We start from the raw sequence: 14,977 nt of genomic DNA on the forward strand, positions 1-14,977 counted from the left end.
TGTCATGTCATATTATTTTATTTTTTTAATACAACATTTTTTTTTTCTTGTGCTTCTTCATTCTCGCTACATGCTCACCGCGCCTCGTCGCCAGTGGCCACCCGCCCCGCTACCGGGCACCCTCCCTGCCAAGCCGAGCCTCGATTCTAGTTGCGATCCAGCACGATCGCGGCCGTGTTGGGCATGCGACGATCACGACGGATTCCGGATGCGACCACACGGAATTCGGACGCGATCGCACCGGAATTCAATGCAATCACGTCCATGTTGAGCAGACGACCAGAATCCTAACGCGATCATGTCGGATTCCGGCGTGGGCGTGTCCGGATTCCAACACGGTCACATCCGGATTCTGGTGCGGTCGCATCTGAATTCCGACGCGTCGTGTTTGGATTCCGGTGCGGTCGCGTCCGTATTCTGGCGCGGTCATGTAGCAGAAGAAAAAAAAGAAAGAAAAAATGTTGTATTAAAAAAAAAATAATATGACATGGCAATTGGTCCGTAACAATCCGTAGGATAGAGTTCGTAGCATAACAATTCTCTTTCTATATATATTAACGAATAAATTTAATGTTGAGATTTAATAAATAAACTTGAATAACTTATTAAATTACATGAACACACATAATACATATGTATTGAACTCTTAAATATTGGTGAACCATATTTCAGAACCATGTTTGTGAACCTTGTTAAAGAACCATGTTTGTAAATCATATTTATTAATAAAAGTTTTATCAACATACTAAATAAATAAATACACTTTTAAAATGAACAAATAAATTTATTTTTATCAAGTTTAGTAATCAACCAAATAAATTTAAAAATTTCAAATAATTAAATAAACTAGCTTGAATTGAGAGCTCGATAATATGTAAATGAACTAAGCCCAAGCCAAATTTCAATCCGAGCTCAAACTCATGAAAAAGAAATTAATCTAAGATTGAATAATCATTACAATGACTTAATTTATTTTAATCTCGGCTTCATTTTATTAAATTATTTTATTAAACAAGAGTTTATTATCCTAGCTACATGTAGGTTGCTATTACTTTGATTAAAATTGTTACCAGAATAATATTTTTGTCAAAACTACGAAGCAAATTTCATTAAATTATAATATTTTAAATTAAGTTATAATAATTTTAATTATTATTTTTAAAAAATAGATAATCATGCTCCATGAATAATATATTTTTTTTATCACGTAGAAGTAATTTAACTCCCTATTAGATTATATTATAGCAATTTTAGTTAAAATTACTTAAAAATAAAAAAAACAACATTTTTGAAATAAAAAAAATGAGATAAGAGTATTTTTTTAAAAAAATATTTTAAAAAACTAGGGTGTCTCTTATGGATTTAAAAAATACTAAGGGCACTTCGTTTCGCATTATAGTTTCTAATTTAAGGAGAACAGATCATCGAGCCTAGATAGACTAAAGGAGGCCCACTAAACTTATTAGTGGGGTGAACTGGACCCGACTTATTTAATAGGTGGGTAATGTCCATTCCATCAACGAAGGAGTACAGGATGAGTCCAGAGATATTTGGACAAGATCCTTGCCCCGATTTAAGTCACGACAAATGTTACGAGTGATGGTCTAGTGAACAATGAGCCGCTTCCCAAATTATCTCGTGCCTCTTTAAATACTCACCTCCGCAGCCCTCGCCTTCCCCCCTCATTTCTAGCCCTATCGCGCTCTTCCTTTCTTCCCCCTCTCTTCTTCCTCCTCTTTTCCCCCTCGATCTCGAGGGTTTTTTTTTTCTTTCTTTTTTTTATTATTTTCTTTTTTACTTGTTAAATCTTAATTCTATCTCGCTCGGTTCGATCGAGCTCGAATTGGAGTGGTACTGAAGAACCCTAGCGCGAGGTACGATGCAGCAGCAGCAGCAGCAGCAGCTCAGGTTCAAGCAGCAGCAGCAGGCCTTGATGCAGCATGCACTCCTCCTCCAGCAGCAGCAGCAGCAGCCACAGCAGCAGTCGCTCTATCCTCACCCGGGCCTCTTGGCCGGCCCTCAGGTCTCTTCCCACCTCGCCTTACCTGTTTGTTTTCCCCAAATTCCTTTTTTTTTTTATAGTCCATCTCTTGCGATTGTAAACAACTTTTACTAAAAGAATCCCGTTTTAGTGTAACTTTACTTTTTTCCCTTCTTTTTCAATTGCTGTATTACTAAAAATACCTCTTCTGCTTTATTTCTTTCTCTCCCTCGATTTGAACAGATTTTTAGTAAAAAGTCTTCTTTTAGTGTCATTCTTCTATTTTGACCGATCGGAGTTCTTTTCAATTGTTGTGTGGCTTGCGGATGGTAGTTACTTTCTGCTGGAAACGAGGGATGGTCAGTTGGTTTTTTAAAATTAGAGCTTGGTGAGCAGTTTTGGGAAAAGGAATTGATGCGGTTGAACATATTTTAGTAAAAAGCCTGTTTTAGTGTAATTTTTCTGTTTACCCAATTGTTCTTCTTTTCAGTTGTTGTGTGGCTTGCGATGGTAGTGATTTTATGCTGGAAACGAGTGATGTTCAGTTGAATTTTTAAAATTAGAGCTTCTTGAGCAGTTTTAGGGAGGTGGGATTGACGTGTTTGGAATGGATAAGCTCAGTTCTTGGAGTTTCCTTCATATGTGGTTTCTTGTTATTTTATCAGAATTTATTAACCTTATTCTCTGACCTTTCTGAGAAACTTTTGTTTCTGGCTTTGGGGATTGCTCATCTCAGTTGTTAATTTAACCTATCAGTGACCGGTTCGCTTCTATACATTTTCTTAATGATTTTATAATTAATGGGTACTTTTCCTTCAATTCCTAACTATGGAAATTCCTGTCTACTTATCCATTACAACTACTTGCTTGTTAGTGCAAGTTAAATGTAAGATTATCTGAAATCTTTTTTTTTTTTTTTGTGGTTTCATGTGCCATGGTTGAACTTTCTGCTAGTTTTTATTTTTGAAGCTTGCTAACAATGACTTTTGCAGCAACAACTTGTTTTGGTTTTGTGGCTGATGTTTTCGTTGCTAATTTCTACTGCTGTTTTACAGATAGAGCCTATCCTAAGTGGAAATCTACCTCCTAGATTTGACCCAAGCACATGCCGGAGTGTGTAAGTTTCATTAGTTCATTTTCTTATTTGTACCTATACATTGTGCTATACCCTCTCTAGATTGTGCATTAGTCTGTGACTCTGTGGGTTCCCTTGTTCCTTGTTTAGTTGCTATTTCACACTTCCATTTTTTATATATTTTGATAGCTCTTATACTGGTTTCCATAGCCATATGATTAATGATGTTTCGTAATGACCTTTCAAAACAAGTAATCAAGCATTAACTCTCTTCTTTTATGGGAAGCTCTTATCATGTTTAACTATGTTGATACTGCTACTGGCCTTGAATCTTTGCAATCAATACACATATTTAGGACATCACTCATTGTGTTTGCAATTTTGAATTTTTTTTATTCAATGATGTGATTGAATCTAATTGATTTGCCCCCTCTATAATGTAACTACATTGCAGCTATGTAGGCAATGTTCATCTTCAAGTTACTGAACCCCTTCTTCAAGAAGTTTTTCAAAGTACTGGTTTGGTCGAGGGATGTAAGCTTATTAGGAAAGAGAAGGTTAGTTGAATTCTCAATGTCAAAAGAGGGTAATCATCTAACTACTTTGATGGATTTTTTAGATCTTGCTAAGCCATTGGCCATTGATTTTTCAATTTTTTATGCCAACTTTTTTGTTCGTTTTAATTGTAGCTAAACTTAAGCTTGTTAGTAAAGCTGCCCATTTGGATATGCCATTTGGAAATTTATACATGCCTATTCATGGAAATTGTTGTGTCAATTACGAAACTAAAGGACAAACACTTCTTTGTGACATCACAAGACATGTCTGACAGAATAATTTTGGTTAGAAAGACAGCTAGTTCACTTTTTGGCATCATTTGTTCTTTAAATATCCTTGAGTTTTGAATGTGTGTGTGTGTGTGTGTTTTTTTTTTTTTTTTTTTTCAAATTTTGTATCTAATAGTAAGTTAGAAAAAGATGACATATTGTTGTCTTGGAAATTAGCATTTGGCAAAGGGTTATTCCACCCACCCCCCATTTAGGTTGCATTTGGTAGTTATTAATGGAATGGTACCATAATGGGAATAGGAATTGAAATGGAATGAATCGGAGAGAATCATAACTAGTCTGCTAACTTCCATTCTTATGTTTAGTTGTATTGTGGAATGGAATGAAAATATAAATTTTCCCTAACTTGGGAGAACCCAGTGCAAGTAGAGAATCGACTTGTGGCTCTTGAGGATCCACTGTTGGCTAATGCCACTGTCACCCTCAACCACATGCTTTGGCTCCTAATTCAGGCATGGTGCATCCTCCACTCCAATGATGATATGGAGCAAATTCCACGCCAAACCTCCGATCGGCTAGGAGGAGATCACTGCACCACTTGAGGCTGCTGTGTGCCTGCCCATACAGGTCTTCCCTACTAGATCACTGCCTAGAGTGAGCAAAATAGACAGTTGCCACTGCTATGACTGACAGTGTCAGTGCCTTGACTCAAGTGGAGAAGGGAGCAAAAGAGTTGAATGATGAAGGGGTTAGAGTGGAGTTGATTTATCGAGGGAGATGGAGACGGGCAACAGTGGTAGAGGAGGAGGTGAGATGCAATGAAAGGAGATATGGTGATATGGGGGACAGGAGTCAATCAAGAAAGAATATTGTGGTACTTATGCAAAGTCTTGTTTATTGATGCACAAGGGCTGATTTCTACTCTTCCTCCTATATTCCATGATTGATGATGATTTTGAGTCACTGAATAAAATTGAGAAGACATTCAATCTCTCACACTGTAAGTTCTGTAGCTGGTGTCTACTCTTTTGAATAGGTTCATATGGGCATAAAAGCATCAGTAGTAAGTGATCTCTTGCCCATTGTGGAGTATCCATCCTTGTTGTAAATATATAGCGATTCCATCTCCCCTAAGCCTGGTGATCTGGTCATGTTTCCCCATTCTACACTTTTATTTGTATGTCGGCAAATAAACTTTGTTTGGAACAGTTGGATTTAGATTATCATACCATGCAATTCTGCCCAACCTAATTCTTTCTGTGAAATAGATCCTGAGATTCATGGCAAGTTGAAAACAGCTGTAGATCTTATTTATTGCAAAAATACTTTGTCAACCATTACAGTCATCCTTATTGCCTTCAGTTTGTTGATATGACTTATCATGGCCAAGTCTCTTTTGATAGTGGGTTTGACCCATTGCACATGTTGGCAAGAAGCAGCACCATTTGAACCTGTGGAGCACTCCTTCAGTTGATGCATGGCATTGCATGCGACATTGTTGATGTGTCTTGTGATGTGGAAGAACATGCATAGCACACTTTTGGGCTAGTGTTAAGTGCATTATGCGCTACATATTAATGTTATGTGCTTATTGTTGTTCTTCCCTCTTGCAGTCATCCTTTGGCTTTGTTGATTATTTTGATCGCCGTTCAGCTGCTCTTGCAATTATGACACTTAATGGGAGGCAGCTGTAAGTTGGTTAATTTGATTTTGTTTGTGTTCTTTGTCTTCTTATTATTATAGTATTATCATGGTTACATTGCACCTTCTTGTAGGTTTGGTCAACCTATTAAGGTTAACTGGGCGTATGCCAGTGGGCAAAGAGAGGACACATCAGGTTAGTTAGTAGTCCATATCCTTTGCGAAGCTCATGCTGTTTAGATGGATTTGAACTGTGTTGGAAATTTACTGAATCACTGACAATTCTAATTTTGGTACATATAGGGCAGTATAACATATTTGTTGGTGATCTTAGCCCTGAGATTACAGATGCTACATTGTTTGCATGCTTCTCTGTATATCCAAGCTGCTCGTAAGTATTCACAATTTTTCTACTTGATATATAATGTCATTGTTTCAAAAGTCAATAGACTTCTGGCTTTGTTCTTGCTACCTTTCACTAGAAGTTATTTGATTCCTCTCCTTTCATCACAGGGATGCAAGGGTCATGTGGGACCAAAAAACTGGTCGTTCAAGAGGGTTTGGTTTTGTTTCTTTCCGGAACCAACAGGTTGGTTGACAATTAGGCCTATGATCACCATGTTTTATTGTTTTTCACTGAATATTTTGACTATGCTGTGCAGGATGCTCAAGGTGCCATAAATGACTTGACTGGTGAGTTATTCAATTTCTTGTTGCTGTTGCCTTTTTCTCATGTATTTCTTATACCTGATTGTTTGGGTGTTGGACATACTTTCAGTGATTGTTGTGTTCATTGTGGACTTGAAGATTGTAGTCATGCTCATCGCACAAATTACAATGCTTAAATTTATGGAATTTGCCTTAATAATGTTCTTGACTTGTACTGTTGAAATATGTATAGTACGATAGTTTAATTCGTCTGTCTTTACTAAATTATGATTAGTTGCTAAAGTTTCACTCTGCTGTCTTGTGTGTTGATGTAGGCAAGTGGCTTGGCAGTCGGCAAATTCGTTGTAACTGGGCTACAAAGGGAGCTAATGCTAATGAGGAGAAACAAAGTTCAGATTCAAAAAGTGTCCTGGAACTAACAAATGGATCTACTGCAGGTGCGTGGCATCATGGACTGTTGCAATCACAGTGCAGGTTTTGTTATTTTCGAATTACAAAATTCAGTTAAAAAAAAAATCTTGGCTTTTGCAGAATCCGGTAAAGATCTAACTACTGACGTTATAGTGTCTTAAATCACAAGTGCCTATACATTGTAACATTCTAGCAGACTTTAGTTTCCTAAATCATAGGTTCCTACACAATATTCTCAGCATTCCTAACAGCGCATACTTTGTCATCTGGAAATGACTTGCAAGTAGTGCAATTTATAGATGGGTGAAAGAGAAATGGAATAGGTCTATGATTGCTACTTGCCACCTCTCTGGTTGAACTGTGAATGTTGTCGACTTCAAGCTCTTGAGCCACTGTGTCAACATGGAGGAACATTCTTGATGATCCCTATCTTATTGCCAGGATAAGTGCTTCAAAATTCTGCCAGGAACAATCTATGAATTTGTTTTAACAAAGGAATTCCACATAGAGAAGAGCTGTGTTGAGTCAAGAGAACCCTCCAATTCTGTTCGTTACATGGAGATTAGGAAACGGAGCATGATAACACCAATATTGACAGACAAACCATTCCTTACTGATATCTTGTTACGTTTTTACACAACATCAAGGTCCCATTACAACCCACAGAACCACCCTAACAATCAACTGAAACTACTACACAATTCACACAACTTATTAGTTATTACTACTCGCGTAAAATACTTTACGTGATATGTTGTGACATTGTTGTTGTGAACTTGGGTTGCAGTATCCAACAGTCTGCATTTTGTAAGTTTGATAACTGTTGCCCAAGTCCTAGCATTTCATTGTCATTGAAGTTCTTTGTTTGTTGTTCTGACTGATTGTTGCACCTTGATAAATTTCCTGTGCAGAAGATGTACAAGAAAATGCAAATGATGATGGCCCAGAGAATAACCCACAATATACCACTGTATATGTTGGTAATCTTGCTCATGAGGTAGGCATCTGTCTCCTTCCTCATTGCTCGCTTTTCTTTTTCTTCATGTTTACCAAAATTCTTACAAAATATTTGTTTGATGAATACCCAATTTAAAAATATATCTTATTTTACTTATTCATGTTCTTTCTTACTTTCTGATCCCAATGTATGTGAAAATGGCAGGTTACTCAGGTTGATCTCCACCGTTATTTCCATGCTTTAGGTGCTGGAGCGATTGAAGATGTCCGCATACAACGTGAAAAAGGGTTTGGTTTCGTGAGATACAGTAACCATTCTGAAGCTGCTTTGTCTATCCAACTGGGAAATGGCCGAGTTTTCTGTGGAAAGCCAATTAAGGTATGATTCTTTACTCAGTATTCTGAAGCCTGGTCCTTCATCGAGATATATTTCTTGAGCACTGCAAAATATGATTTTTTTTTTTTGAGTAAAATGCCAAAGCCTGAATTTCTCACGTTGGCAATATGCCATATAGATTGGAACATCTGTGATGCTCACATACATAGACGTTAATTTGAAGCTTTGATCCATGCCATTGTCACTATCTTTCCCATGAATATCATTTGATTGTTTTGATTCTCCCGAGTAGTTCATGTACGCATAGTATACACGACGTCGCAGACTTACTGCATCAATTTGTTTGCCTTTCAGTGTTCATGGGGTAGCAAACCAACTCCACCTGGGATAGCCTCCACCCCGCTCCCCCCACCTGCAGCTGCTCCATTCCCTGGACTTTCCACAGCTGACCTCTTTGGTTATGATCGCGTCCTTGCATTAAGCAAGCTGGGCGCGAACCAGGCACTGATGCAAGCTCCGGGTCAGCTTCCAATGAAGCAGGCTGCCATGGGACTGGGTGCAGGCGCGAGCCAGGCTCTCTACGATGGCGGGTACCAAAATGCTGGCGCAGCCCAGCAGCTGATGTACTACTAGTAATTCCACAGCTCAGTAATGGGCTTCTTGTTCCTTTGCATTTTATGGTTCTTTATTTTCTTCCATACTTCTAGTATATGTTCCAACACTATCATGTAGAATTTGTATCTGGAGATGTTTATGTAGACATGAAGGGATTTGTAGGGTTTGGTGGGTTTGGTGAGAACTTGTTGGGGGAGCTGATACTCTGTTATGCCTCCCTATGTTTTTCATGTGTTAAAAATATCAAGGGGATGTCTGATTGTGTTGTTTTTATGTTTTATTATTTCTCCTTTTTTGTGTGTGTTTTTTATTAGGGTTTTGAAATATGTCTACAAATGTTGTGTTTTTTTTTTCTTCTTATTTTCTCATATATTCTGAGATCTTAGGTGGGTTTGTTCAAATTTTGTTGTATGGATCCAGCTAGGGATAGAGATTGAAGTATCTTAAGACCAGGATATGCACATTTTATGACTTGGAGGAGACGCAGGAATATGTTTTATTCAGTAGTAGGCCGATTAGTTAGCGAGGTAGGAGAGTTTTTACATATTGGAGGATGCGGAGAGGATTTGCACTTCGGTACAAGTGGCAAAAAATTCATTTTGGAAACTAACAGATTTGAAAGGCTTGGAGAAGTTATGAAATGATCAAGAACCCTTGTTAGGGCATCTTGGATTGGGGGGTTTCACGCATCCTTGAAGAGGATTTTCCTTTGAAAGGGAAAACCCTAGATGATCTGTCTCCCATCGGAGCATGGAGATCCTTCCGAAGACATCGTCACTATCTCATTAAATTTTCTCCTCTTCTTTTTTTTTCTATTTATTTAGTTTTCTCTTTTTTCTTTTTTCATTAATTTTCTCTTCTTCCTTTTTTTTTTTTTTTTTCTATTTATTAAGTTTTCTCTTCTTTCTTTTTTCATGGAGTAGTTCTCTGGATCTTTAGGAGTAAGAAATACTTTCAGGGTGTGTTTGATTGGAGGTTATTTTTGATAATCTTGATTATTCATCCAAGGTTATTAACAAAAATCCTGTTTGATTTAGGTAATTGGTGATCTATGCTCGACACGTGAGCAAAAAGGACATGTAATTCGGAATAAAAAAAACCTCGAAAAATTGAGATTTTTTTTATTTCGAGATTAATGAAATTTTTTTACTCAAAATATCCTCGAATAAGAGAAAAATATAATAAAAAAAATATAAAGAAAAAAATAAAAAAATATTTTTTAAAAAAAAATAATTTTTTTTTTAAAAATGTAAAAACCCATTAAAAAAATTTTAAAAACAGGGGGGAAAATGTAAAAAAATTTAAAAATAATAAAAAAAATGGGGGAAAAAATAAAAAACATAAAAAAACGTAAAATTTTTTAAAAAAATAATAAAAAACATAAAAAATATATAAAAAAAACATAAAAAAATTAAAAAATTAAACATAGAAAAAATAAAAAAACGAAAAAAAATAATTTTTTTGAAAATTTTAAAACAAAAAAAAGCGAAAAAAATAAAAAAACTTTAAAAAATTTAAATAAAAAAAATGGAAAAAATAAAAAACTAAAAAGAAAAAAAAACACATAAAAATAAAGAAAAACATGAAAAAGAAAAAAAAATAGAGTTTAAAAGGTATATATGATTGATTTTGTAACTAAGGGTAATATAGTAAAATATTAAATTAGATTATTCCTTAAAACCTTCAAACAAATAAGTTTTTGTTGCATTAACTAAGTTGAACCAAATAACATTTGGTTATGTTTTATTCTCCATAACTATGTGATTACTTGGTAATTACATAACCAAGGTTCAGGGCCGTCTCAAAATTCCTTGAGGCCCTAGGCAAAAATATTAAAAAATAAAATTTTAAAATATATTTTTAATTTTTTCTTAACATTTTTCATTTAGATTTGGGACCAAAAATAATAATTAAAAAATTGTTTTTAAAATTAGTTTTTAAAAAGAATTAAATATTATTTTTTTAAAAACAATTAGGGGTGTAAATGAACCAAGCCGCTTGTGAGCTATTCGAAGCTTAATTCGATAAAAGCTCGTTTGAGCTCGTTTAATGAGGCTCGTTAAGATAAACAAATCAAGTTTAAGCTTCATAATACTCGGCTTGTTAGCTCGTGAACATGTTCGTTAAGCTCATGAATCAACTTTTAAATAAACAAATAATAGTTTTGATATTAAATTTATAGATTTTATATACTACTTATGAAAAATATAAACAAATATATTACATTTATTTATTAGAATACAATTATAAATTTTAATAAGAATATTACAATTTTTTCTAAATATATAACTTAATTTTGAATGAATATTTAAATTTATAATTTATATTTATTAAGCTCATTTAGGCTCGATAAAAGTTCGAATAAGTTCGTGAGCCATGAATATATTTGTTAAATAAAGCTCGAGCTCGACTCGATTATAAACGAGTCAAACTCAAATATTCAAGAGTTCGACTCGGCTCGGCTCGATTACACCCTAAAAAAAATTAATTTTTGATATAAAATTTAGTTTGACAAGTATTTTGATAATAATTTTATCTTTTATTAATAAAATTATTGAATTATTTAATTTTTTTAGTTAGAATATAGATAAGACTTTATTAATTTTAATTTTAAAAAAGTTATCTTGGCTAAAGCAATTTACTTTGTATTTTATGAATAAAAAAATCTCTAATTCATAGAAGAAAAAGAAAGAGCGAGGAAGAAATATTAGGAAGAGAAGAACGTTCTTTACGAGTGTAATCGGTGAGAAAGGAGAAACATACATAATCATTGATGAGAAAAGAAAAGAGCACAATGCATTGATGAGAGAACGATTAAGATTTTTAAAAAATATTGAGGAGAAAAGAATTCATTAGGTTTTATAAGAATAGTGTTGCTAATTGCAAAATAAGATTGAATCAGAGTAATAATAAAAAAAGAAAGAAATATGTCAATTTAAAAATAAATTATATTTAAGACATAATAGAATCTCATATAAAATTATGGTAGACAATTATGAGGAAATAAGGATAAGTGCAAGGTATAAATAGGGAGTGTAATGAATTAATTGATAATGTGTCATTAATAAATTAGCGAGACATTTATAATTAATTAATATTAATGATGATAATTTAATTTTTTTAATATCTTCAATTAATTAATCAATGAGCCCCAATAAAATTAGGACCCTAGGCATAGGCCGAGTCGGATCTGTCAAAATTATACATGATAATTTGAATCAAACATACTCAATGTAATTGTTGACGTAGAAAATAAGTATTTGTTAACTTTCTCTATTGAGTCATATGCTTATTTCTTATTAAATATCATAGGACATGAAGAGTTGATCACCATCTAGAGATGATAATTTAGATGAATCGTGGAGTCGTGACAGAGATAATCTTAGTAGGATGTTAAAGGTTTGACACTTTGCTATGTTATCCATAATTCATTATATATAATATTTTATCAAATAATATTTAGGGTCTAGCGGTTGAGTTGTAGGATTAAATACTAAAAAATTTTCAAAACCACGGGATAGACGGCTTAAAGTACGTAGGGTATATAATAAATAAATTGTATATATTTTTTTAAAATAAATTGTTTAGAAAATGTTTATGTGAAAATCTGAAAATATACATGAATTTTTTTTTAAAAAAAATGTCTACATAAACAGTGAGAAAGATAGGGATTTTTTTGTTTGATTTATTGGTTTAATTAAAAGCTTTTAGTTAAATTAAAGTATTTCAGTTTATAAGAAAATAAACTAGAATTGAAAATCAAACAAACTTATAATTAAATTTAAAAATTTCAGTTTATTAAAAATATGAATCAGAAGTAAATTATTTTTTTTAAAAAAAATTGATTTGGTTGAGAATTGTTAAAGTAAAAATAAATTTAAATTAAATAAAAATGGGTTTCCAATGGCAACCTTATTGAGTTAATAATAAAAATATTATAATTTAAGATTTAGAATAGATTACGAAATATAAAATTATAATAATTAACAAATTAGCACTTTAATTGTTTATTTTTGGGATTGATTAGATTTAGTTTAATTTGTTAATTTTATCAAGTTCGATTAAAAATCAAATGAATAAAAAAAAGAAGAATTTTAAAAAATATATTAAGAAGAGTTAATCTATGTCTTTTATATCCCAAGCTCTATAGAACCAAAGGTTATGGAGATGAGTTTCACCTAGCAGCAACAAGAACTTCAGAAGAAGAAAGACAACCGGTAGAAACCCTAAAATACTTGTTAAACGGGGAAAAAAAATCAACTATTGAATTGAACCAAATCGAACCAAACTGATTCACCACCGATTCAACTAGGCTCCAATTTAACTCTAAATAGAGGTCAATTTGAGCCCAAGTGAGCTCCCAAAATTTTCAAAACAGGTCAATTAGGGACTAAACTCAACTTAAAAATCACACAAACCTATAGCTCGATCCATGGCTGACCCAACAACAAGCTCCTAGCTCCCCAAAAATTGACATTTCTCTTGCTCTTCTATGGAAATTGACCATTTTTGCTCAGTTGCAAGCAAAAGTTTTCTAAGCCAAAATTCTTTCCATCGAAGCTAAAGATGCATGTGTAAAGATCTTGGGATCCTTTCACTCCAAATCTTAGAGAAGTAATTGAAGAAAATTTACCTCGAAATCTTATGCACAAGTAAACAAAATCCAAGTTCTTGACTTGACTTATGTTACATTAATGCTCTATTTGGGTGAACTTTCATGCCTAATACGATTCACGCCAACACCGAACCTGTTGACACCCCATGACCCATCTAAGAATGCACCCCAAAGGAGTTCTCACGTATAGTAAGTTACTCGCCTTTCCCAATAATTTGTATTTGAAGTGGAGAGTTTATAATGTGAATGAATGATGAACTTGATGATCTAATGGTCTCATTTTTCGTTAGCTTGTACTAGTAGAGGCTCTTGACCAGCTCTTTGTACTGTCATTATCACAGTTAGCTGTTGGAAGCAACTTTAATTCGCCTGCCAACGACTTATAAGATTTTCAGGATGAAGTGGAGAGAGGTTACGATCTTTAATAGGTTTCAACATTAAACAGAATTCATCAGCGTCCAACCAAACTTTTCCTTCGACATGATTTCGTTCCACTGCATTTATAATCACAATCAATCTCATTTATGCTATATGAATCTTTTCCCACCGTTAGAATTTGATGATAAATGGACACAGACTACCAACTTTGTAAGGATGTTTGTTGGCCTACACATCGGTATGAAGAAGGGGCAATTTCTGAGATTCCTTGCCAACGAATGCGAGGATGTGAAGTGACCCTAAAGTTATATTTTGCTCATTGCCAATTCTGTTGAGGTATGGGTGGCCACTAGCTAGTTTATAACCTTATGCTATGCCATGAATAATATAACCTCTTCGGCGATAAGTTAATGAATAGGTTCAATTCGGGAGACGGAAGGCTTATCAAGTCAATGCTTGCCTTAACGTAAGACATAAGTGTAGCATTTATCTCGCCGAGTATCACCTAAAGGATAACAACTTAGCAGTCAAGTTAATTGATCCACAAGCTGGCAAGATGGTGTGGATAACCAGAATCATAAGTGTTTTGTACCAGCATGTTGTGTTGGTGGGACTATAACTGGTAGACATGAAACATAAATGATGTCCCCATATGAATGTCAAAGATGATTCGAGGAAGGAGATTTTTCGGGGTTGAGGTGGCTCTAACTCTACCATCACAGAGGCTTCTTGAATCGAAAAACAATGTAAAAAATTTGAAAAGTAACTATAGATCTTGTTATAGTCAAATTAGAACAAAATAGAGTGAGTGATCCGCTAACCTGTGGAAAGTGTGTACTGCTCTTGCGTTTAACTTGCGGCGAGATAGTTTTTACCAGCATATCAGATCTGTGTAAATGGTCTTGCCTACACCTGCATTGCATAAATATCGTTAGTTAGTTGAGCGGTAAAATGAAATTTGAAGGACATTTAAAATATTGCAAGGATAGTCTGACAAGTAGTCTCTGCACATCTTCATTGATTATCTAAGCATGATGAAACATTGAATGGATAAATTCAGATGAGCTGTGGCTTGTTTACTGCCAGTTTTCCTACCCCTTTATCAATGTTTACCTGACTTCGGTGAACTAGTAATTACTGTTTCACAAATCACAGCAAATAAAGAGACACATTTTGGGATGATGAAGGGTCTTCCTGATACTTTTGCTGCTAAGAAAAAGAGTAGGCATCCAAAGAACAAACTAAATAGGGTAAAAATTAAAAGGACCGCCCAAATTAAGCAAATTATCAAAAGTGCCATTTTTAAAAAAAAGGGTTAAAAAAGCGCCTCATAGAATATTTTATCCCGAGAATACCCTTACTTCTAGTCTTATTGTAAAAAAAAATGATTAACCAAGCTGGGTAACGTTGAGCCTATGGTGACTGGTCCGACCCCACGGAAGTTTCCCACCAGCCACCAGGGTAAATCGGGAAGCGCTCGCAGCGGGCAGCCCAGGAGCCCAACATCCTT

General features: G+C 34.4%; 1 protein-coding gene across 2 annotated transcripts; it reads left to right on the forward strand.

Annotated features, from left to right (window-relative positions):
- The first annotated feature begins 1,678 nt into the window (after positions 1 to 1,678).
- On the forward strand, positions 1,679 to 8,747 carry LOC122045761 (oligouridylate-binding protein 1-like). 2 transcript variants are annotated; one of them, XM_042606123.1, is made up of 12 exons: positions 1,679 to 2,023; positions 3,037 to 3,098; positions 3,511 to 3,613; positions 5,458 to 5,534; positions 5,620 to 5,681; positions 5,789 to 5,876; positions 5,999 to 6,074; positions 6,148 to 6,178; positions 6,469 to 6,591; positions 7,480 to 7,562; positions 7,728 to 7,901; positions 8,214 to 8,747. In XM_042606123.1, exons 1-12 carry the CDS (start codon positions 1,880 to 1,882, stop codon positions 8,490 to 8,492), a joined length of 1,302 nt encoding a protein of 433 aa, XP_042462057.1. In that variant the 5' UTR covers positions 1,679 to 1,879; the 3' UTR covers positions 8,493 to 8,747. The 2 variants fall into 2 exon arrangements, with proteins under 2 accessions (XP_042462057.1, XP_042462056.1); XM_042606122.1 differs by having other exon boundaries at positions 1,680 to 2,023; positions 7,477 to 7,562.
- The last annotated feature ends 6,230 nt before the right edge of the window (positions 8,748 to 14,977 follow it).

This window comes from Zingiber officinale, chromosome 2B (genome assembly GCF_018446385.1).
Source record: "Zingiber officinale cultivar Zhangliang chromosome 2B, Zo_v1.1, whole genome shotgun sequence".
Taxonomy (NCBI): domain Eukaryota; kingdom Viridiplantae; phylum Streptophyta; class Magnoliopsida; order Zingiberales; family Zingiberaceae; genus Zingiber; species Zingiber officinale.